The 23735-nt window shown below is 41.5% G+C and overlaps 1 protein-coding gene across 2 annotated transcripts in view; it reads left to right on the top strand.

Moving 5' to 3' along the window:
• Positions 1 to 23735, top strand: part of PSTPIP2 (proline-serine-threonine phosphatase interacting protein 2) — a 91555-nt gene that overhangs the window by 54319 nt on the left and 13501 nt on the right. For both annotated transcript variants that reach the window (XM_030926130.1, XM_010386827.2), the window contains exons 4-9: positions 4570 to 4604; positions 9244 to 9350; positions 14632 to 14694; positions 20969 to 21067; positions 21661 to 21706; positions 22640 to 22719. In XM_030926130.1, the coding sequence (XP_030781990.1) occupies positions 4570 to 4604; positions 9244 to 9350; positions 14632 to 14694; positions 20969 to 21067; positions 21661 to 21706; positions 22640 to 22719 (430 nt within the window). The remainder of the gene's footprint in view (positions 1 to 4569; positions 4605 to 9243; positions 9351 to 14631; positions 14695 to 20968; positions 21068 to 21660; positions 21707 to 22639; positions 22720 to 23735) is intronic.

The raw sequence follows: 23735 nt of genomic DNA, 5'->3' as shown, positions 1-23735 counted from the left end.
TTTGTGTTTTTAGTAGAGACGGAGTTTCACCATCTTAGCCAGGCTGATCTTGAACTCCTGACCTCGAGATCCACCCGCCTCGGCCTCCCAAAGTGCTGGGATTACAGGCGTGAGTCATCGCGCCCAGCTGGATGATTTTGCTTATCCAGGGCCTAGCTAGGATTTTCCACCTCATTGGCTACCCTGAGAGACTCAAGCCTATGACGGGACCTGTTAGGGCTTAAGGCCAACGTCCTTTTTAAAAGAGTTGTAGAATAGTTTCCTTTTCCACAGTCAGGGAGAACACTGTGGAGAAGAGAGGGTGAATGTTGCTAGGCCACCATTCCCGTGGTTCAGATTCCATTCCTGGAATGTCATTTTGTCCTGAACATGAGGAATGACAATGAAGTGATGATGGGAGACAACAAAGCTGATGACAAAGGAAATGAAAATGGCGCTGCTCTTTAGGGGCCCTTCAGTCGGTCGCTGTGGTGGGAGAAAAGTTTTAAACTTGGCACAGATAATTTTGCTGGAAGGCTGGCCTTTCAACCCTATGACTCACTATAGGGAAATAATTCCAGTTGTATCTCCTATCATACCTGTCTCGTTTTTTTTTTTCCATACTTTGAAGACAAATGAGCATCACTGAAGAGTGGGTTTATTAATTCCACTTGACCATTGGTGCATTTGTTTGGATATGGACACTTTTATTTTTATTTTTGGTTTTGAACTGGAGTCTCACTCTGTCGCCCAGGCTGGAGTGCAGTGGTATCATCTTGGCTCACTGCAACCTCCGCTTCCGGGATTCAAATGATTCTTGTGCTTCAGCTTCCCAAGTAGCTGGGATTACAGGCATGTGCCACCACACTTGGGTAATTTTTGTATTTTTAGTGGAGAAGGGGTTAAACCATGTTGGCCTGGCTGGTCTCGAACTCCTGACCTCAAGTGATCCTCCCGCCTTGGCCTTCCAGCGTGCTGGGATTACAGGGGTGAGCCACTGCACCCAGCCTCGATATGGACACTATTATAATGCATTGTACACCTTGAAAAATTGTATCATAAGATGGGTAAAGTGAATGGAGAATGTGCACTTAGACTGTCCTGCTTAGTGTATTTGTAATAGCTGGTACAAGTGTTCATGTGAGAAAAGGCAGAGAGAAAAAAGAACCTTTGTTTTGAGATAGAGGGGGGGAAATGAGGTAGTTGAAAGAAGGGGCCAGTTGGAAAATGCAGGGCCTTTAATTTCTAAAATAATAGAATTTGCCATATATATACATATCTAAAATGATGCATGATCTTATGCTGCTGTGGTAGGGGACTATGAGTTAACAAAATCCCAATCCTGTTTGGGTAGGTTGAGCGAGCACAGTCCACAGTTCCCTGAGATCAGCCTCCGTGAGAGTAGCAGTGAGCAAGAAAATTATCAGGGCCAAGGCACCTCCAAGGGGGTTCACTTAAGGAAGTGTAGGTTGGGGAAGAACTGAAATAATGGGCAAAGGGAAGTTGATTATGAGAGAGAGGATGGGGGAGATTGAGAGAAGGTATGAAAAATGAATCACGGTCTTCCATATCCACAACATGGTAGACTAGATATTGGGAAAGCCCTCCCATCGTAAAACACTTAAAATGCTAATTTAAAATGTATTTTAATGACTTAAGATAAATATATGGCTATGCTGTCAAGAAAGTAAGGAAAATCCTTCCAGGCCAAAGATGAATCAAAGGTGTCTTTCAGTGCTCACTTAGCTCTCTGGATTCAAGCTTTTCTTCATCTCCTAAATCCCAGAGAAAGCCTAGAAACCAGAAGAGAAATAATGTCTTAATGAAAGGCTAAACTAGAGAAAAAAATCTCAATAAAAGATATCAAGTCATGCCTGTAATCCCAGCACTTCGGGAGGCTGAGGAGGGCAGGTCACTTGAGGTCAGAAGTTTGATACCAGCCTGGTCAACATGGTAAAACCCTGTCTCTCCTAAAAATACAAAAATTAGCTGGGCATGCTGGTGGGCATCTGTAATCCCAGCTACTTAGGAGGCTGAGGCAGGAGAATTGCTCGAATGCAGGAGGCAGAGTCTGGGTGCCTGTGTGACCGAGTGAGACTCTGTTGCAGAAAAAAAAAAGAACAAGGAAAGATACCTCTCTAAGCCTTGATTATGAATGATGGAAGAGGTTGTATCTCCTGAGAATCTGTAATTACAAGCCAGTTATCTTGCAGATTTGGAGCTCCAAATTACCAAATTTCATCAGAGTGGTCTGAAGAATCCTAAGCTAAAAATTTAGTTTAGAGTGGTCCTGGGTGTCAACAGAAGCAATAAATAGCAGAATTAGACGTGCAAAGATTGTAGATACTAGAACTAACAGATCTAAAAAACAAGTATATATGGTATGTTTAAAGAAAATAAAACAGTGAATTAACAGCATGAGTAGGGTGACTTTCAGAGGTATCCAAGAAATTTTGAAAGGGATTCAGATAGAACTTATATAAAGAAAATAGAAAATACTTAAAATAAAAATTCAGTATATGAGATGCATTAAGTAACACATTAACTATAATTGAAGAGGGAATTCAAAAACTAGAAATGAAAAAATCAGGGGAGACTGGGGACAAGGTTTGGGGAAATGTTGATCAAAGGATACAAAATTTCAATTAGGAGGAATAAGTTCAGGAGATCTATTGTACAACACAATGACTATAATAATAACAATGTATTATATTCTTGAAAACCACTAAGAGAGTAGATTTTAAGTGTTCTCACCACAAAAAGTGTAAGTACATGAGGTAATACATATGTAACTTAGCTCTATTGAACCATTCTACAATGTACATATTTCAAAACATTGTTTTGTACATGATAAACACATACAATTTTTATTTGTCAAGTAAGTAAATACATTTCAAAAAAGAAAAGAAATTATCTGGAGTTAATCACAGAAAAAAATCAGAGGTTAAAAGTAAAGAAAAATTAAGAGACGTGGAGAATAGGATGAGAAGTTCAATGCAAACCTAACTAGAGTTCCAGAAGAGAGAACAGAAACAATGAGAAAAAATTTTTAAAGCAACAGAGCTTCACAATTTTCTATAATTGATGGGAGCCATAAATCTTCAAATTCAGGAAGCAAAATAAATCCCAAGAATGATAAATCAAAAGGAAATTCACAAGTACACAAGAATAGTCAAACTGAGTAAGATCCAAGTTAATGAAAAAGTCCTAAAGCATTCAGAAAGAATGATTACCTACTAAGGAACATTTATTAGAGCAACAGCTGATTTTTTCAACAGCAATGATGAAGCGAGAGACTGCAGAATTGTGTCTTTAAAGTACTGAGGGGAAATAACTATCAACCTGGAAAAATTATTTTTCTTGGATAAATTATTTTTCAAGAAAGAAGGAAAAATAAAGATGTTATCCAACAAAAAATTAGAGTTAACTATGAGCAGATCTTCAATAAAGGAATTTCTAAAAAATATACTTTAGGAAGAAGGAAAAGAATCCAGGACAAAAGGTCTGGAGTGCAAGAAGGAATAGTGAGCAAAGAATATGGCACATATGGATAAATCTAAACAGTTTATAAATAAATGGTATTAATGCCAACTTGGGTGATTTAAAAAACAAGATGGAGCCAAAATATTGGACATTAAAAGCTTATAACTTGTTAGGAAGGATCAGAGTTAAAACATTCTTAGGTATTTTATTGCTGAGGGTAAGTAAAATATTAACCTTGAGTAAGCAGATTCTTCCCCATCAAGCCACCAGATGAGAATGCAGCCTGGCCAATACCTTGATTGCTGCCTGTGATACTCTAAGCACAGGATCCAGCTAAACCATATTCAGACTGGCAATCCACAGAACTGTGAGATAATAAATGTGTGTTGTTTTATGCTGCTAAGTTTGTCATGCAGCAATAGAAAAATGGATACAATTTGTTTAATGTCTGTCTCCTCCATTAGACTCTGAGGTCTGGGATGAGGTCTGTCTTGTACGATTGATTTACTAACATCTGACACAATGCCTGGCCCCTGGTTTATGGTCAATAAATATATGATGATTGACTAAATGAATGTAAATTAATAAAAAAGGAGGCAATCAGGACTAGGTTTGAACCCTTCCTTTGTTGCTTTGTATTCGTATTTTGAATTGCTGTACTCTTTATTTATTTATTTATTTTGAGATGGAGTCTTGCTGTGTTGCCCAGGCTGGAGTGCAGTGGTGCGATCTTGGCTCGCTGCAACCTCTACCTCACGGGTTCAAGTGATTCTCCTGCCTCAGCCTCCTTGTCATACTTTAAAGAATCACAGGTATTCTTATGAGAAAGGGTCATAACTCCTATACTATCATTGGAGACAATGAAACACAAAGAGTTTTGGCATATTGCTCTCCCCAAGTGAACAGTTGAAGAATTTCTTGTGCCTGGGATTGAGGAAACTGGACTTAAGAAGTCTTGGTCTTTTGCTGTCACTCTAGCTCATGGGCAAAAATTGGTCTGTAGGTTCTAAGTTAAGATACAGGCAGAGAGAAGCATGCAAAGGCATTATAATAAGATTGTGCAGAGAATTTCCAGAACTGAAATTATATATGTACTTGTCTTTTTAGCACCCTGAAGCGGGCCCTTGAAGTCTTCAAACAGCGTAAGTGATTTTTAAAAAAATATGTATTCACTGCCCTTGACAACCCCTTTTTAAAAAATATGTATTCACTGCCCTTGACAAACCCTGTGTCTGTTGTCAAGGGTGTGTTCTAATTTGAACAGCAGTTTCATAGTGGGTGAAAAAAAATTAGAGCAACTCCTAAGGTGAGACAAAGTGCTGCAGGCTCGAAATGAACTGGAGAACCTGCACACCTGCACATCTTGATGTGTGTTTGCTTTACTCAGAGCCGTGCTTCTTACACTTGCATTAGCATCAGAATCACCTGGAGGGCTTGTTACTGACACAGATTCCTGAGACCCAGGGTTTCTGATTCAGGAAGTCTGGAGTGGGGCCTGGGAGTCTGCGTGTCTCTCGTCTTCCCAAGTGTTGCTGAGGCCGCTGGTCCAGGGACCATGCTGGGAGAATGGTTGCCTCAGAGAATTGTCTATACTTCTTGGTTCTAAGACGGAGACACTCATCCAAGTGCTCCTCCACACCCACAGCTGCCTCAGCCAGACTGTCTACCAACCTAACCCCTGGTATGTTCTTCTGCTCAGTCTGGCTTCCTTCTCCCAGAGCCATCTCTGCAGGGCTTCAGACTTTGGGACTGTGTTGTGAGTGTCTTGCCATTTCTCCCAGATCACCAGACATTTGTATCTGGAATAAAGTTAACTACAGTAAGCATCGAAGGAAATATTGTCACTATTCCCTCACCTCTTACTCTGATCTGCCTGTGACCCCACCACTCACCTGGAACTGCCCTCTCCAAGGACACCAGCAAGCTTTGGGTCACTAAGTTTAGGGGACAATTTTGGGCCTCTTCTAGCTTGACTCTTCAACAGCATTCAGCACTGTTGTGCATTTCTTTCTTCTGGAAACCAGCATCCCTCTGACCCCCTTGGATTTTTTCCTGCTTCTCTGGCTACTTCTCTATCCCTTTCTATATTGCAGGTCCTCAGAGCTTGGTCCTAGCCCTTCTCTTCTCAGTCTGCCTAGAAAAGCATCCTCATCCCTGACACCAGCTATCATCTTTTCATAAAGAATCTACAGTTCTATATTTTCAGTCCCGAACTCTCTAAGGACCAGAACTTACATCCTGTTGCCTACTTAATGTTTCTTCTTGGGTGTTTCAAAGGCACCTTAAATTCAAAATATTTGCCGCTGAACTCATGATCTTACAGGATGATTGCCTAAGGAAGTTTGAGATCTGTTTATTTTTATTTTTTTAAAGTCAGGGCATCACTCTATCATCCAGGCTGGAGTGCTGCACAGTCACAGCTCACTGCAGCCTCACACTCCCAGGGTTAAGCGATCCTCCAGCCTCAGCCTCATGAGTAGCTGGGACCACAGGCATGCACCATTACGTCTGGCTAATTTTTTACTTTTCGTAAAGATGGGGTCTCACTATATTGCCCAAACTGGTCTTGAACTCCTGGGCTCAAGTGATCCTCCTGCCTTGGCCTCCCAAAGTGCTGAGATTACAGGTGTGAGACACTGTACTCAGCCATTGAGATCTGTTTTTTTAGAACCACAACCTGTTGTTTCCTTAAGAATTCTTATTTATTTATTGTTTCCTTCCCAGGGTCAGGATGCTATGTCCTAAAAATGATCTCTTTTGGCCCAGTGCGGTGGCTCACACATGTAATCTTAGTGCTTTGGGAGGCCAAAGCGGGCAGATCACCTGAGGTCAGGAGTTCAAGACTAGCCTGGCCAACATGGCAAAACCCCATCTCTACTAAAAATACAAAAGTTAGCCAGGCATGTTGGCATGTGCCTGTAGTCCCAGCTACTCCAGAGGCTGAGGCACGAGAATCACTTGAACCTGGGAGGCAGAGGTTGTAGTGAGCAGAGATCTTGCCACTGTACCCCAGCATGGGCGACAGAGTGAGACTGTTTAAAAAAAAAAAAATCCCTTCTTCAGCCTCTCCTTCAGCATCTTAAGAGGAGAACCCAGTGGGAGGTAGTTCCCTCATGTTTGGATTTATTTTCTTGTTTGGAATGGAGCATTCTAATTTTATCATGCTTCTTGAGAGTGGTAAAAGCTAATTTAGAAAGGAAATAGAAAGTCTTTGGAAACACCAATGTCACAATTGTCAGAGTTCATCTCTGTTGGGGTGAAGTTCTATTTCCCTTCATCTTTTTGAGGCTAAGGAGTCATTTTCTTCCTGTGTTGGTCGTCTTTGCTTTTCTTGGTATGAGAAATTATTATTTATTGGTATGAGTCTGGAGGGGAAATGGAAGACATAAGTCATAGTGTCCTCAGCATCCTTTCTTAATTTCTCAGTTCTCATTTCCACTTGGTGGCCTTTGATTATAACTGCAACTTGGAATTCAGCCAACAGATTTTTATTTAGTTCCTATTATCCTAATGTGATGACAAGCAGAAGTTGGGTGATCCAGGGTGAGACCCTGGCACTGTGGTTTTCAAGGGGTCCTATCCAGTTCTAATATTCTTCAGGCCTGTTACTCAGAACCTGCCTCTAAAGCTTTCTGTTTTTCAGAATACCTGGCCCTTCCAAGCTAAGGATTTTAACACAGCATAGTATGTTTAATGCATGCCTAAAGTATTTCTGTAGCTCACTGAGTAGTTCTAGATGTTCGTAAATGTTAGCTCAATATTCATTTTAACTTTTTCATAGAAGATGTCTTCTTCCCTCTGTAACTTGTCAGTGAATACATTTCTCAAGGTAGAGACAATATCTTTTCAGGTCCCTTATATGCACTGTAAGGCCAAGTATGGCGTGGCCCAAGGTCAAACCTCAGCATAGGCTGGGTCTCCTAAAAATTTTTTTGCCTTTACTCTACTTGTTTTCTTTTTCTAAAAAAAATAAGTTTTATTTTCTTATTAAAATAATATATATATTTATCTTAGAAATTCAAATGAGACAACTAGCTGCAAAGAAGATAGTAAGCACTGGAATTTTCACTTCTCAGTGATTGTCTCCAGACAGTTTAATGCGATTAAACATATATATGTATAGTATATATGTATTTATTCATATACATAAATAGTATGCCATGGCAGTGATCCACAATTTCTGGGATGGGGCCAGATATGTTTTTATATTGTTCTTAAAATGAAAACGATCATTTTAAAATCATGCTAGTGGTTTGGTATATATCTTTCCAGACCTTTCTCTATGCATTTACAACTCTCTCTCTCTCTCTCTTTTTTTTTTTTTTGGAGACGGAGTCTCACTCTGTCACCAGGCTGGAGTGCAGTGGTGCGATCTCAGCTAACTGCAACCTCCGCCTTCCAGGTTCACGCCATTCTCCTGCATCAGCCTCCTGAGTACCTGGGACTACAGGCGCCCATCACCATGCCTGGCTGATTTTTTGTATTTTTAGTAGAGACGGGGTTTCACCATGTTGGCCAGGATGGTCTCAATCATTTGACCTCGTGATCTGCCCACATTGGCCTCCCAAAAGTGCTGGGATTACAGATGTGAGCCACCGTGCCCGGCCAACTCTCTCTCCTTTAATTGTAGATGCACATGTATATATAGACATGAATGAATTTTTATGCTGTTATACTATACATATCTCTCTATAGTTTGCTTTTTTACTTAACGATGTATCATAGACAACTTTTCATTTCAATTCATATAGATCTGCCCCATTCTTTTACGTTTAAAAAATTTTATTTCTAAAAAATGCCAAATTTCCTCCAGAAAGGTTGTGCTGGTTTTTTTTCCCCAACAATGATGTTTTGTTCCATGCTTGCCAATATCAAGAATTTTTGTGCTTTAAAAATTTTGCCCAATTGAAAGGTTTGCATTTTAAAATTCTGCGTTTTTTTTCAATAGTTTTAAGGCTGGGTATATTTCCAAATGTTTATTGGCCATTTAGCCACTCTTTTTTGAATTTCATGTTCTTTAACTGGTTTTTAAATACTGGAATATGTATTTTTCTTTTGATTTGTGGAAGCTCTTTGGATATAACTATTTGCTCTTTGTTATGTAAATTGCAAATATGTTTCCAGTTTGTCATATATCTTTTAACCTTCTTCAAGGTTGTTTTGATACCCACAAGTTTAAATTTTTTTCTTACCTCAATCTGACCATCTTTCAGTCTTTCTAGCTTTATCTGTCAGTCTTTTTAGCTTTAATGCCATGCTTTGATTTGTTTTCTTAGAACAAGAATTTCTTCTTTTCTATTACAAAGGCAGGCCATGTTCCTTGTAAAGATCTTAAAAAATTAGGGGAAAAATCACAAATAATCTTTCTACCCAGAGATAACTATTGGTAACCAAAATTTTGGCATATGACCTTTCTTATAAATGTTCAGGCTCATGAGACATTAGAGATAGAAGGAACCTTAGAGGTCATCTACAGAGAATGAAGAATCAAATTTGAAATTGTGGTGGCTTTGGTAATGTCTCCTAGGATGTAACCTTCATGAAATGGGATTTTGGCTGCTTTTCTCCCTAGTCCTGGGCACCCTAGGTTAGTAACAGTTAGTGGTAGGAGGCAAAGTGCTGGAAGTATGGAGAGTTCAATAAATGTTGGTGACCAAATGAAGTGATGTTGATTTTACCACTTACTCCAGTATTTTGTATATACATATTTATTTTGTATGATTTTATATATTTTAATTCAGACATATGTAGACCTTGATTTTTTAAAATTCTTTTTTGCAGAAGTAGACAGTGTGGCACAATGTCACATTCAGCTTGCACAGAGTTTAAGAGAAGAGGCCAGGAAGATGGAAGAATTCAGGGAAAAGCAAAAACTACAACGGAAAAAGGTTGGATTTGCATATGTGTTAAGGTGTTTCCTTTCCTCCTGTAGAAAACTACAGGCTTGTTTGTTTGTTATACTCCTCAGCTCAGCTCCTACCATCATACAATCATGACCTGAGACATTACTTATTGAAGCCCCCACCTGGGGACTCAATCCAGATGGGTATATGCATTTCTACACCCCAGGCCAGTTGTCCTTTTTTAAAGTTCATGTAGGAATCAGGGGTCCAGCTTGCATTCCTCTTCTTTTCAGGTCTGCTGCCACTATTCAGACTATGAATGGAAAGGGGAAACCCTCTGACTTCAATAGAATCTAGTACATCCCAGCTGGAGGGCTCCCAAACCACACTCGTCATCCTGGACAAGACAATAGGGAAAGGGAGAAGTAGTGGAAGAGTCCCGCTCCCCCTGAAGACCATAGTGTAGTCCAACTATTCTACTGTACAAATGGGAAAACTGAAGGCCTGGGAACTCCAAGTCCTTTTGTCTTCAAAGCAGCTATACATAGGCTCTTTTTCATTCATGAGATTTACTCTGACCAACTACATGGAAGAAGACAAGGGTGAACAAGAGTTAATAAAACTGACAAATGTTTGGGATCAAGAGAAGAAGTCCAGGTTTATATCAAAGTGTTAGTTAGACTAGACCAGCCACAACTCTATTCTTTTCTATTTTGCTCCTGAAAGACTGGATATTCAGGCTGATCTTGCAGCCATGTAGGGTCCTTATAGAATTTTTTTATGTGTCTGGTTTTCAAGACTGGAACCTGGGCCTCACATGGGAGACAAGCTCTTCTCTATCTGGCACCCAAAAATGTCTACCCAGGTCTCCCGGCACAGCTCTGCGTGACTTTTGGTGACCTCTTTCACCCTTCCTGGGGGTCCCTTTGAAAACTTTTCCTTATCCTGGGCCTGAGGTTGCTGTCTACAATGAGCATGTCCGATAAATAGCCAGCTGTTAAGGCTGATTCTACCCTGACCTCAGTCTCAGCAACTTTGCCTGTGGCTCTAAGTTGGAGTCTAGGTCCAGCTTCCCTGGCGGCCACTGGCCTCTATTGTGGGAGGCAGCATCCTAAGAACCTGCCTGCCTTACCCCTATTGCTGTTTCACCAGCTGCCTTTAGCACACTACTGCCTCTTCCATCTCACACCTGTACTTGTACTGTGCCTTTTACCAGGAAGGAAGGGTAGAAATGAACATGGGAACACCCTGTCAAGTGCTTTGACATATTCTCTCAAGCTTGATGTATCAGGTTTGAGGAGTGCCTCTGAAAAAAAGGCTCTGAAGCCTTTTTCAGAGCAGAAATAGCATGTCTATTAAACCCATTGGATGGTCAGACCCTTTTGGCTGACATAGCCAGGACTGCTCACCCCTCTAGGGGAATTACAATTTTTCGGAATCAAAAATGCCTTAGACAACCAGAGTCTATGCACACTTGATTTCCCCTCAGAGGAGAGGAGAATCATTTCCTTGCATGTTTTCAGTGCTCTTGGTAGCCCTAGGCCTTTCGGGGAGAGTTTTGTTAATTTTGCAAGGTTTCTGAAACTTCCTCATCCTAATAAGCTACACAGACCAAATTATTTTAAGCTAGACCTGAACTCTGCTCTGAACTGTGTTAAGCAATTGTGTAAGTCACCTGTGCTCAGTCCCCTGCCACCCTCTAAGTTCCCTTTATTCTGTGTGCTCTCTACAGTGGGAAAATGCCTTCAAAGCTAGCTTTCTTTGAGAAGTCCAAATTTTATTAATAAAATTGTAATTACTTCTGTCAAAATGAACTCTGGGTTTTACCACTTCCGTATTTAGCTAGGTTTTTTTTTTTTAACATAAAACTTTGGGAGAAAATGTGCCAACGCTAACTTCTCATTTTTCACTGGTCGGACGCACGCTTTGGTCTTTCGCTTCTTGGAAATTAAGCCATTTCCACTTAAGGAAAGCCATCAGTTGGTTTCTTTCAGGAAATGGGGGCGCAGGAGGTGCAGGTCCTGGAAGGGCTGGCCAGAACTTCATGGTGTGCTCCCTTGCAGCTAATGTTTTATGAAGGTGGTGACCAAGACGTACACGGTCATCCTTCTCTCACTAAGCATGAGAGCAGGGCCAGACAGATGGATGTGACCCAGGAATCATGGTAAAGCGTGATGTGCCTTACATGATGTAGGGGAGGAGGAAGGCGCCATCTGAACACACAGTGGAAACACGTAATGTCATCTGGAGGCTTGGGAAGGCCTCCTGGAGGAAGGACATTGATGCTAAAACCACTGGGGTGAAAGGCTATATAGAGGAGTGAGACACTCACCCCAGGGGGTTGGCAGGGTAGAAGCCATTCTCAGCGGTCTTGACACTTGAGGGTCATGAGGTTTCTTCCCCAGTCCATACCTGTCTGTAGCATGACAATGACAACACATGATCAGACACTCTGTCCTCTGGTGCCCACATGGTTTTATCACCTCAGTTGAGATTGGGATGGTCATGGGAGAGTTTCGTGCTGCCTGTGTGGAGAGCCATCTCCAAAGAAAGGAACCTCTGTGGTTACAGAGGCGATGCTTCCAGTTTCTAGAATACAGCTTAAGGTTGGGCACGGTGGCTCATGACTGTAATCCCAGCACTTTGCCAAGGTGGGCAGATCACTTGAGGTCAGAAGTTTGAAACCAGACTGGCCAACATGGCAAAACCCCGTCTCTACTAAAAATACGAAAATTAGCCAGGTGTGGTGGCTCATGCCTGTAATCCCAGCTACTCGGGAAGCTGAGGCAGGAGAATCGCTTGAAACTGGGGTGGGGGGTGGGCAGAGATCATGCCACTGCACTCCAGCCTGGGCAACAGAGTGACACTCTGTCTCAAAAAAACAAAAAATAAAAATGAAAAATAGAATACAGCTTGAGTGTGAGTAGAGAGAAAAATGGGCCATGAAGCAGCTATTCCAATAGTTTCTCTCAGGGTTGTAGGGCCACTTGCAAATCTCTTCTTCCTTTCCCCTGTCTTGCTTTTCCCCATCCTATGACAGAGTTGGTTGTGTTTTTGCATTACTTTGTGTTATCAGTAATAAAACCCAATCATATTTCTATTGGATTTGGTCTGGGCAGAAAGTCTGAGTCTCAGAAGAGACACTGCCCTGAGGAACTCTGAAAGGGCACCTTTGGCTTACTGGGGTCACCACAAATAAGTACCCTATAAGTGAATATGGACATAAGGACACATAAATCCAGGTAGTGTAGCAGACAGAGCTGGACCTGATGTCTCTGACACTAACTCACGAGTGACCTTGAGCAAAGCATCTCACCTCTTGGGCTCCAGGGTCCACGCCTGTTAGGTTAGGGAGGTGGAGGGATGCTTTCTAGATTCCTGCCAAGTTTCAAAGGCCAGGAATCCATGAAGGCAGAGAGAGGAGTGATAGGAGGTGAACAGGCTTGGCTGGTGGTGGAATGTTGCAGCCACCTGAGAGGTGTTTGAAGCAAGTGTTATGGAGAACTTACAGGTAAGGTGGCCTAGCTGGGGCCACAAAATATAATATAGTAGCAGCTCCCAACTGTAAGAGTGGCCATATGTGTATTCAGACTAGAAAAAACCTTGGAACAGACCAGCGTTACTAACTGATCTGCTCTGTGTAGCCTGGGAAAATTGGTAAAGATTATTAAATAAATAAACCCAGCTTCTCCTCCTGGCAGAGGGACACAGTCATGCATGTGGACTGCAGGCTCCTGACTGCAGTGGCAGGGATCTGCCATGTGACTTTTCATGCTGGGCTCCTCTTGGAACCTTGTCTGTTCTCTATGTCTCTGCTGTCTTCGCCATTAGCAGGTGAATGGCCAGCACCTGGCAGCTGACTTTCACGTGGGCTGGAAGATGACTGCTGGATTCTCTGAGGGCTCATTTGAAGCTCCTCCAAGGGAATTTCATGTACTCCACAAAGCTCATATTTAAAGTGAGACCATTCCCAATATTCCATTCAGATATCTTCAAAATTCTTCGAACAATGTTTGTGTGTTATAGTAGCAGACAAAAACTTAAGTTTTGTGTGTCTGGAAGGAACTACATTTGAATTGTATTTTCAATATTATTTTGGCACAGTGTTAGTGTCATTGCTCATTTTGAATTATTGCATCTTTTCGTTGCTTACAGCTTGGTTTTATAGAGCTATCATAAGGATAATGATAGTCTAGAGTAACAGTGAGAAACAAGGGCACTGGGGTCAGGGCTCCTGGGTTCAAATTTCAATTCTATTACTTGCTGACTGTGTTACTTTGGGGTATGTTAATTAACTTCAGTACCATCAGGAAAATGGGAGTGATAGTACTCACATAGCTGTGATGCATGAAAACTGCTTAGCATGTAAGTGCTTGATAAATGGAAGCTACTACAATTATGTCTGGGAGGTACATCTTTATTATTAACACCATTATTTTCGGTAACAAATATTAACAGCACAGCCACAATAAAGGATTTACTCCCAGCGAGGCATTTACCTCACTTGGATGGGGTATAAAAAGTAGCAGGGCTGGGCGCGATGGCTCACACCTGTAATCCCAGCACTTTGGGAGGCCGAGCCGGGTGGATCACCTGAGGTCAGGAATTTGAGACCAGCCTGGCCAACATGGTGAAATCCCATCTCTACTAAAAGTACAAAAATTAGCTGGGTGTGGTGGTGCAGGCCTGTAATCTGAGCTACTCTGGAAGCTGAGGCAGGAGAATTGCTTGAACCCAGGAGGCAGAGGTTGCAGTCAGATGAAATCATGCCACTGCACTCCAGCCTGGGCGACAGAGCGAGACTCTGTCTTAAAAATAAAATAAAATAAAATAAAAAGAGTGACAGAACAGTTTCTTTTAGTTGTCTTACAAACTCTTTTTTCCTTCATACTTACCGGGCGCCCTGATGGTCATGGATGTGTCACTGATGGGCTGCAGAAGTGATACAAGTACCAAATTTAACTGTGCTGATGTATGCTTAAAGAATAAAGACCTCCTTTAAAATATAAATGGCACTTTAAGAAAAGTTTTAAAATTCCTTTTTGAAACCAAAGTGCCTTGATTCCGGATTTTACCAAAGAGACTGCTCTGAGTTGATCAGTGACTCTTCACGGTGTCTGAGAGTTCAGGCTTTGGTGTTTGCCTGTACAAGTTCAAAGATGGGCCCCGTTATTAGCTGGGAATAAGACCTTGGGCAAAATGTTTGGTCTCTCTTTTCTGAAGATTGTGAGATGTGGGTAATCATTTTGAACACTTAACCCTCAAGATAAACTGCTATTGATAATGATTTCTGTTTTTATTAATAGTGCTTATGATCTCTTTACAGACAGAGCTTGTAATGGATGCCGTCCATAAACAAAAGAGCTTACAATTCAAGAAAACCATGGATGTGAGTCACATTTTATTGTCTTTTTTGGGATAATGGTGACATTTTCTGAAATCCTGTGCTGTGTATGAACATATTCCTACTCAAATAATGTTTCAAAAATGTTATTATTTATTAGTGCGGTGTTTTAGGGAAAACAACCTTAAATGCTTTGGGTTTTCTTTTTTGTTGTTGTTGTACATGTTATTACATTACCCAGAGATTAAGCTCAGTACCCAATATTTATCTTTTTTGCTCCTCTCCCTCCTCTCACTCTCCCTCTCAAGTAGACCCCAGTGTCTGTTATTTCCTTCTTTATATTCAAAGTTCTTATCATTTAGCTCCCACTTATAAGTGAGAACATGTGGTATTTGGTTTTCTGTTCCTGCATTAGTTTGCTAAGGACAATAGCATCCAGTTCTATCCATGTTTCCTCAAAAGACATGATTTCATTCTTTTTTATGGTTGCATAGTATTACATGGTGTGTATGTACCACATAATCTTTATCCAGTCTGTCATTGATGGGCATTTAGGTTGATTCCGTGTCTTTGCTATTATGAATCTTGCTGCAGTGAACATTCACGTGCGTGTGTCTTTAGGGTAGAATGCTTTATATTCCTCTGGGTATATACCCAGTAATGGGATTGCTGGGTCCAATGGTAGTTCTGCTTTTAGTTCTTTGAGGAATCTCCATACTGCTTTCCATAATGGTTGAACTAATTTATACTCCCACCAACAGTGTATAAGGTTTTTGTTTTTTTAAGGCCTTGGAAAGATTGAAAGTGACACTGATAGTGGAAATGCAACGGGGTTATCTTTCTGGTAACCCGAGAAAATGTAGCAAGTCAGTTAAAATATTTTAGGCAAATATATGAAAACATATATAGTGTACAATACCCTTTATCTTGTTGAATTTGCAATTTACCCTGTTACTATTTTGAATCTTGATTGCTTACCTATTTTATTGAGTGATCCCTTTCTGTTTTAAGATATCTGAAGATTATAAAAACCTTTCCTTGAAGTAATTTGTTTAAAAACTGCTTGGTAAGATAGAGATTGGACAAGTTGCTAGAAATCTCTCTCTAGCTTTTATGAATCTGTTGACTCTGGATACAACAAACTCTGTTATTAGAACATGTATGACTCCATCTTTATACAGAAATATCATCATGATACTCTATGAGTAGGACATAACAGGGAAGTGTTACCAGGTTGATAACATATGCAATCTGTTCTGCTGCATTCTTTTTCTCTTTGATGCAGAAATCCCTCAAAAATAATTGATAAATAGGGAATGATATCAGTGTAATACAGAAATAGTGTTGGTTGATAGATGATTTTTCCCAGACCTTTATATTTTAAGGAATCTGGGGCAAGCTTTTTTATAATTAAAGAGAAAGGCTTATCCAAATATAACTTTCTGGTTAGGTACAGTGGCTCACGCCTGTAATCCCAGCACTTTGGGAGGCCGAGGTAGGTGGATCACCTGAGGTCAGGAGTTCAAGACCAGCCTGGCCAACATGGCAAAACCCCGACTCTACTAAAAATACAAAAAAAAAAATTAGCCAGGCGTGGTGGTGTGTGCCTGTAATCCCAGCTACTTGGGAGGTTGAGGCAGGAGAATTGCTTGAACCCAGGAGGCAGAGGTTGCGGTGAGCCGAGATCACACCGTTGCACACTCCAGCCTGGGCAACAAGAGTGAAACTCGGTTTCAAAAAAACAAAACAAAACAAAACAAAAACAACTCTGAAAGGTGGAGAGAAGAAGGCACACTAGCTAGTGACCTTGGACTCAAAGAGCAACCTGACAAGCAGTTCCCTGGGCTTTCTTTTTGCCTCATTTGTCGCAGGCTGAGTGCCAAAGAAGCAGGCATCCCAGAAATGCCAACGATCATACACCAAAATAATAATAATAATAATAATAATAATAATAATAATAATTTTAAAAAAAAGCTCCAAGAAAAGCCTGTTCTCTCCAGCCAAAAGACCAGAAAAGGGGCAGCCTAGCAGGACAGAAACTTTAGAAAATAACCATTGTACTGCAGCCAAACACCACATAAAAAAAACTGGGGCCCCACCTCCACACATCAGCAAAGGCCAAGTGGAGAGTCTAAACTTCCACCACACCAGGCTGTAGAGAGCACCCAACTCCCTAGCCAAGGTGGCATCAGAGAACAAATAGGGAACCAGGACTTTCACTCCCACCAGGAGGTAACAGAGCCTCCTCTACACAGTATCAGTGGGAACCATGTGGGGAACCCTGATTCCACCTGCACGAGGAAATAATGACATACACCCTTTCCCTGCTGGGATGTTGTCCAAGGAGGTCTAATGGAGAGTGAGAACTTTAACCACTTTCCAGCAGTAACTAGGTCACATACACTCTGTGGTGTCAGTGGAGACCAAGGAGGGGAAACCTGGACTTTCACACTCACATGGCAGTAATGAGATGATGCCTCACCTTCCCCTGCTGGAGTGGTGTTCAGAGCAAGCTAGCTAAAATAGAAGCCTTAAATAAAATCCACAGTCTTGCAACGTAATACCAAAAATTCCCCCAAATCAATCAAATATCACTCTTTAAACCAGAAAGATACGAAACTGCTGAAAAAAAAAGACCATCAATAGACGCCAAGATCTAGATAACAGAGATGTTGGAATTCTGCGATGAAGATTTTACAGCATTCATTAGAAAAATATTCAGCAAGCAATTACAAAGACACTTTTTTTTGAGATGGGGAGTCTCACAATGTTGCCCAGGCTGGCCTTGAATTTCTGGACTCAAATGATTCTCCCACCTCAGCCTCCTGAGTAGCTGAAATTACAGGCATGTGCCACTACACCTGATTCACACTTGAAACAAGTGAAAGAAACAAAGAAAGGACTGGCAAAGAAATAGAAAAGCTCAGCAAAGAAATGGAAGATATAAAGAAGAACCAAATGGAAATTTTAGAACTGAAAAACATAATCATCAAAATTTTAGAAAACCCATTATATGGGCTTAAGAAGAGAATGGAAGAGACAGAAGAAAGAATTGGTTAACTGGAAGACAGAATAATAGAAATTATCAGACATGAACAACAGAGAGAAAATAAGCTGAAAAAAATTAACAGAGCCTCAGGGACTTTTTGCACTGTAAGAAAAGATCTAACACTAATGTGTCTGTGATACGAGAAGGCGAGGAGAAGGAAAGTGGGCTGAAAAAGCCCAGCTTTAAGTCATTATTTGAAGAAATAATGGCTGAAAAATTTCTAAATTTAGCAAAAGACATAAACCTACATATCTAAGAGGCTGATTAAACTGTAAACAAGATAAACCCAAAGAAATCCATACCAAGACATATAGTTGAACTTCTGAAAACTAAATGAGAGAGAAATGACGCCTTAACTAAAAGGGAAAACCAATGACAGCAGATTTCCTATTAGAAACCATGGAGACCATGAAGAAGTAGCCCAACATATCGCATATGCTGAAAGAAAAGAACTGTTAAGACATAACCCTATATCCAGTGAAAATATCTTCTAAAATGAAGGGGATGATAGCATGATATGGTGATTATAGTCAATAATCACTTAATTGCATATTTTTAAATAACTTAAAGAATGTAATTGGATTGTTTGTAACTAAAAGGATAAATGCTTGAGGGGATAGATGCCGCATTCTCCATGATGTGCTTATTTCACATGGCATGCCTGTATCAAAACATTTCATATACCCCATAAGTATATAAACCTGCTATGTACCCACAAAAATGTTTTTAAATTAAAAAAATAATGAAAGGGAGACAGAAAATAGAAGGGGGAAAGGGCTGCTAAGGGCTGGGGAAAGAAGAAGTTGAGATGTTATTGTTTAATGGGCATAGAATTTCAGTTTTATAAGATAAAGAGAATTTTGAAGATGGATGGTGGTGATGGTTACATAACTTTATAAATGTATATAATACCACTGAATTGAACACTTACAGTGGTTACAATGGGAGAAAATATGCAAATTATTCATCTGACAAGAGACTAATATCCAGAATATATACAAAGAACTCAAACAACTCAGCAGCAAAGAAAAAAACAAACAATTGGATTAAAAAATGGGCAACGGATCTGAGTAGACATTTCTCAAAAGAAGACATACAAATGGCAAGCAAATATATTTTGTAATGCTCAACATCACTGATCATCAGAGAACTATAACTCAAAACCACAATGAGGTACCATCTCACCCCAGTTAGGATGGCTGTTATCAAAAAGACAAAAAATAACAAATGCTGACAAGGATTTAGAGAAAAAGGAACTCCTACACACTGTTGGTGGGAATGTAAACTAGTACAGCCACTATGGAGAACAGTATGGAGCTTTCTCAAAAAAACTACAAATAGAATTACTATATGATCTAGCAGTCCCACCATCAGGTGGGACTGATCCAAAGGAAAAAATATCAGTATATCAAAGGGTTTATTTCGCTTAACATAATGTCCTCCAGGCTTATCCATGTTGCCACTGATGACAGGATTTCATTCTTTTTATAGTGGAATAGTGTTCCATTGTGTATATGTGCCTTATTTTCTTTATTTATCTTAGTCAACCATTTTTTCTCATCATTTTTATTTATTAGCTAACTGTTTGATTCACAGTTTTGTTGGTTTTCTTCCTACTTCCTGGAATTAAGATAAAGCAGCTTTGGTGTTTAAAAAAGTCTTTGCTTTCATAGTTGAAACAGAAAATTATTTTTATGATTCACTAATGAATATAGTTTGTGAACTGTTTCCATAATACCGGTGGTAATGGTAGCACATGATAGACCATGGCCTACGTTTAAACTACATAAAACAGAATTCTTTAAATAAAAAAGGAACACTGGCTGGGCACAGTGGCTCATGCCTGTAATCCAGCACTTTGGGAGGCCAAGGCAGGTGGATCACCTGAGGTCAGGAGTTTGAGACCAGCCTGGCCAAGATAGTGAAATCCTGTCTCTACTAAAAACACAAAAATTAGAGGGGCATGATGGTGCTTGCCTGTAGTCCCAGCTACTAGGGAGACTGAGGCAGGAGAATCACTTGAACCTGGGAGTCAGAGGCTATAGTGAGCCGAGATCGCACCACTGCACTCCCGCTTGTGTGACAAAGCTAGACTGTCTAAATAAATAAGGAAAACGACTATCTTTAAGCAAAATAAATGATGGCATTGGTACCCTGCCCGCTGTTCACATGCTGTGGTGAATATAGAGGCTTCATTAGAATTAGAGTGAGTTGGTACCAAATAACCAAGGGATTGTACATGCATTCTGAGGATTATGAATGTTTTATAAATTTTAGACCACACGTTTTAGAGTTAGGTAAATATTTTAATTGTTGTTGTTGTTATTGTTATTTTGAGATACAGTCTCACCCTTTTGCCCAGGCTGAAGTGCAGTGGCATGATCATAGCTCACTGCAGCCTTGAACTCCTAGGCACAAGCAACCCTCCCAGCTCAGCCTCTCAAGTAGCTGGGACCCCAGGTGTGTGCCACCATGCCTAGCTAAGTTTTGTGTTTTTTGTAGAGATGGGGTTTCACCCACTTTTCCCCGGTTTGTCTTGAACTTCTGTGCTCAAGCAATCCACCCACTTAAGCCTGTCAAAGTGTTGGGATTATACGGGTGAGCCGTGGTGCCTGGCCTTAATTTTGTCTATTTCAAATTCCATCTTTCATTTCAGTCCATTTTTTTTTTTTTTTTTTTTTTTTTTTTTTTTTTTTTTTTTTTTTTTGAGACAGAGTCTCACTCTGTTGCCCAGGCTGGAGTGCAGTGGCGTGATCTCTGATCACTGCAAGCTCCGCCTCCCGGGTTCACGCCATTCTCCCGCCTCAGCCTCCTGAGTAGCTGGGACTACGGGTGCCCGCCACCAAGCCCGGCTAATTTTTTTTGTATTTTTAGTAGAGATAGGGTTTCACCGTGTTAGCCGGGATGGTCTTGATCTCCTGACCTTGTGATCCACCCGCCTCGGCCTCCCAAAGTGCTGGGATTACAGACATGAGCCACTGCGCCCGACCTCATTTCAGTCCATTTTGAAAGCTCATGTACTTTATGTTGCCAAATAGGAGTTATTACTTCCTTGATCAGGTTGCCGCTATTACATAATTTGAAAAAGGGCTAGAGAGAGAGAGTGGGCTTTCAAAGACTTAGAAAAAAAAGCATCTGCCCTCTGGGAGCCCATGGCTTAGAGACAATCAGAGGGCCCTGTCCATGCTGGACTTCCTGGGCCAAGGGGGCTGCATTTCAGGGTTACACTCTGTTTATTTGTTTTGCTTATCTTTGTTCATAATGACAAAGGCAAAGAAGAACTATGAGCAGAAATGCCGGGACAAAGATGAGGCAGAACAGGCCGTCAGCCGGAGTGCCAACCTGGTGAACCCGAAGCAACAAGAAAAGGTACCCGGGAGGGCTGACAACCCAAAAAATCCGAGATTGACCAATATCAGGCTAAAGCCAGTTATGAATATTCATAAGAAATGAACCTGTACCCTAAACCCCTGGCAATATCTTCCTTCACGTATCGGGGTCTTCTGAACCTGAAAAACCACTGCCACATTTTTGGGGGTTGGGGGAAGAGTGATAGAAGCACGGTTATGAGGGAGGGAGTTGGGGTGATAAGAGGTTGGAGGGGTTTCCCAGTTGTTTTCATTTTTCTTAAATACTCAGCTTATGTATTCTTTGTAGTCATGTTGCCTTTTGCTTGGGTGGACTACAAATTTAATTTTGTAAAATCTAGATACAAGATTTCTGCAACGAGAGGACTGGGTGTGTCTTTAGAAAGACACTGGGTAAGATGCTTTATGGATATTTTTCAAGACTGATAAGATTGCAGGGCACGTTGAATTATTTGCTCATGAGGGAAATGTACATAGGACTTGCACTAGACCTGGTCTCTTCATAGTTACTGCTTTTCAATCTGTTTTGCCTATGGAAGCCTTGTCCAGCATTCCCAATGCTTGCTATTTTTTTTTTTCTGTTTGTTTTCACAGCTTTTTGTGAAACTGGCAACTTCAAAGACTGCAGTAGAAGACTCCGGTGAGGGGCAGTTCCTACGAATGGGGGAGAGTTGCTGGTGGGGTCTATGTTATCCTAAATGTGTCCCTGAGAAAGGGAGTTTTATATACCTTAAAGAGAGAATATAAGGATATTCAGCAGGATTAGTGAGATATCAGAAGGGAAAAAGGGAGGAAGGAAGGGAGGGAAGAAAGAAGGGAGGAAAGGAAAGAAGAGGAGAGAGGAAGGGAGGGTGTATTAGAATTCCGGAAGGTGGGAGGAGGCTATGAGGCAGCCGTTTCTGGCTGCTGTCTGCTTAGATCTTGCTGCCTTACATGGGAGTAAGTGGTGATGGTGCAGTCATGTGGTAGCGGCTTTGCAATAAGGTGCTTCCTCTGATGTATTGGTAGCCCTTATCTGCTGTGAAACAGCCAAGCTGCAAGGCCTTGTTATCACTGAAATATAAGACCCAAACCAGGCGTTTGCAAAAGCTCCTAATTCCCAGAATATCTTGCCGGAAATATCCCTTGTAACTGTGGTCATGTAAGATCTTAATCTTTACATTAGAAACTAAAGTAACTTGGTGCCCCTTTAGGGCCCAAGGTAGTTCTCTTCTCTGCACCCTTCCTCAGACAATTCTGAAAATGAAAAGTGATGGGAAGTATTGAGGTAGAATTAGACAAAGAAAACTTTGCTGAGGTTTCTTATCAGCTTTCACTTCTCCTTCCTTAGAACATTTCTTTCTCAATGTTTGGTCCAATGTGTAAAAAGACAGTGACACTCTGCTTCACCTGCTTCACCAAATATGATGAGGGTGAGAGATGCAATAACTCCCAGTGCTCAGAGTCCTGGGGGCCTTGTGAGCTGAGCACAACTCGGATGAGTTTCTTTTGCCATCTGAGATGAGCCTGTGGGGGTATCTGCGAGCCATCTTCCTGTCTAGTTTCTGACCCAGGTCTCTCCCTTCTGTTGCAGACAAAGCATACATGCTGCACGTCAGCACCCTGGATAAGGTCCGAGAAGAGTGGCAGAGTGAGCACATCAAGGCCTGTGAGGTATCCGTAACGGGAAGCTGCTCAGGACTGCGGGGCGGGGGTGCGGGGGGTGTAACAGGAAGCTGCTCAGGACGGGGTGGGTGGAACTGGGCGGGGAATGGAGGGGGGAGCGGGGAGGTGGAGATGGGGGGGCAGGGGCCGGGTCTTCTGCCCAGAACCTGGAGAGTCTACTTTTGTAGAAATGATCTGCCCCGATTCTCATAGAGTTACAGAGCTTGAGGGCAAATTAGAAAACAGACATTTGGTAGGGCACAGTGGCCCATGCCTGTGATCCCAGCATTTTGGGAGGCTGAGGCAGGTGGATCACCTGAGGTCAGGAGTTCAAGAGCACCTGGTCAACACGGTGAAACCCCATCTCTACTAAAAATACAAAAATTAGCCAGGTGTGGTGGCACACGCCTGTAATCCCAGCTACTCTAGAGGCTGAGGCACGAGAATAACTTGAACTTGGGAGGCGGAGGTTGCAGTGAGCCAAGATCACGCCATTGCACTCCAGCCTGGGTGACAGAACAAGACTCCTCTCCAAAAAAACAAACAAACAATAAAAGAAATCAGAAATTTAAGTGAAGAATGGAAGGAACTGGAATAGTTTTCCCCAAACCTTGTCTGCCTTGTTTCCATCCTGACCATGCTGTCCAACTATTCAAAGCTTTGGTCTCATGTTGGGTTAGCACAGGCATAGAATAGCTGCATCAGTTAATGGTCGATTACGTAATTACCTTTGGAGAGCCTGGCCTGTACTCAATACGCTCTAAAGGGAATGCTGACAGCAAGTGAGCAGGCTTTGGAGGTTGGTTTGTTTGCTTTTTGTTTGTTTTGAGTCGGGCTCTCACTCTGTCACCCAGGCTGGAGTGCAGTGGCACGATCAGAGCTCACTGCAGTCTCAAACTCCTGAGCTCAAGTGAAGTAGGTGGGACTACAGGCAGGCACCACCATGCCTCATTAATTATTTATTATTTATTTTATTTTTAAAGAGACAGGGTCTTGCTGTGTTGCCCAGGCTGGTCTTGAGCTCC

This window comes from Rhinopithecus roxellana, chromosome 21, assembly GCF_007565055.1.
Source record: "Rhinopithecus roxellana isolate Shanxi Qingling chromosome 21, ASM756505v1, whole genome shotgun sequence".
Lineage (NCBI taxonomy): Eukaryota > Metazoa > Chordata > Mammalia > Primates > Cercopithecidae > Rhinopithecus > Rhinopithecus roxellana.
The sequence above is the reverse complement of the archived record's forward strand: the minus strand, read 5'-3'. Positions and strand labels throughout refer to the sequence as shown.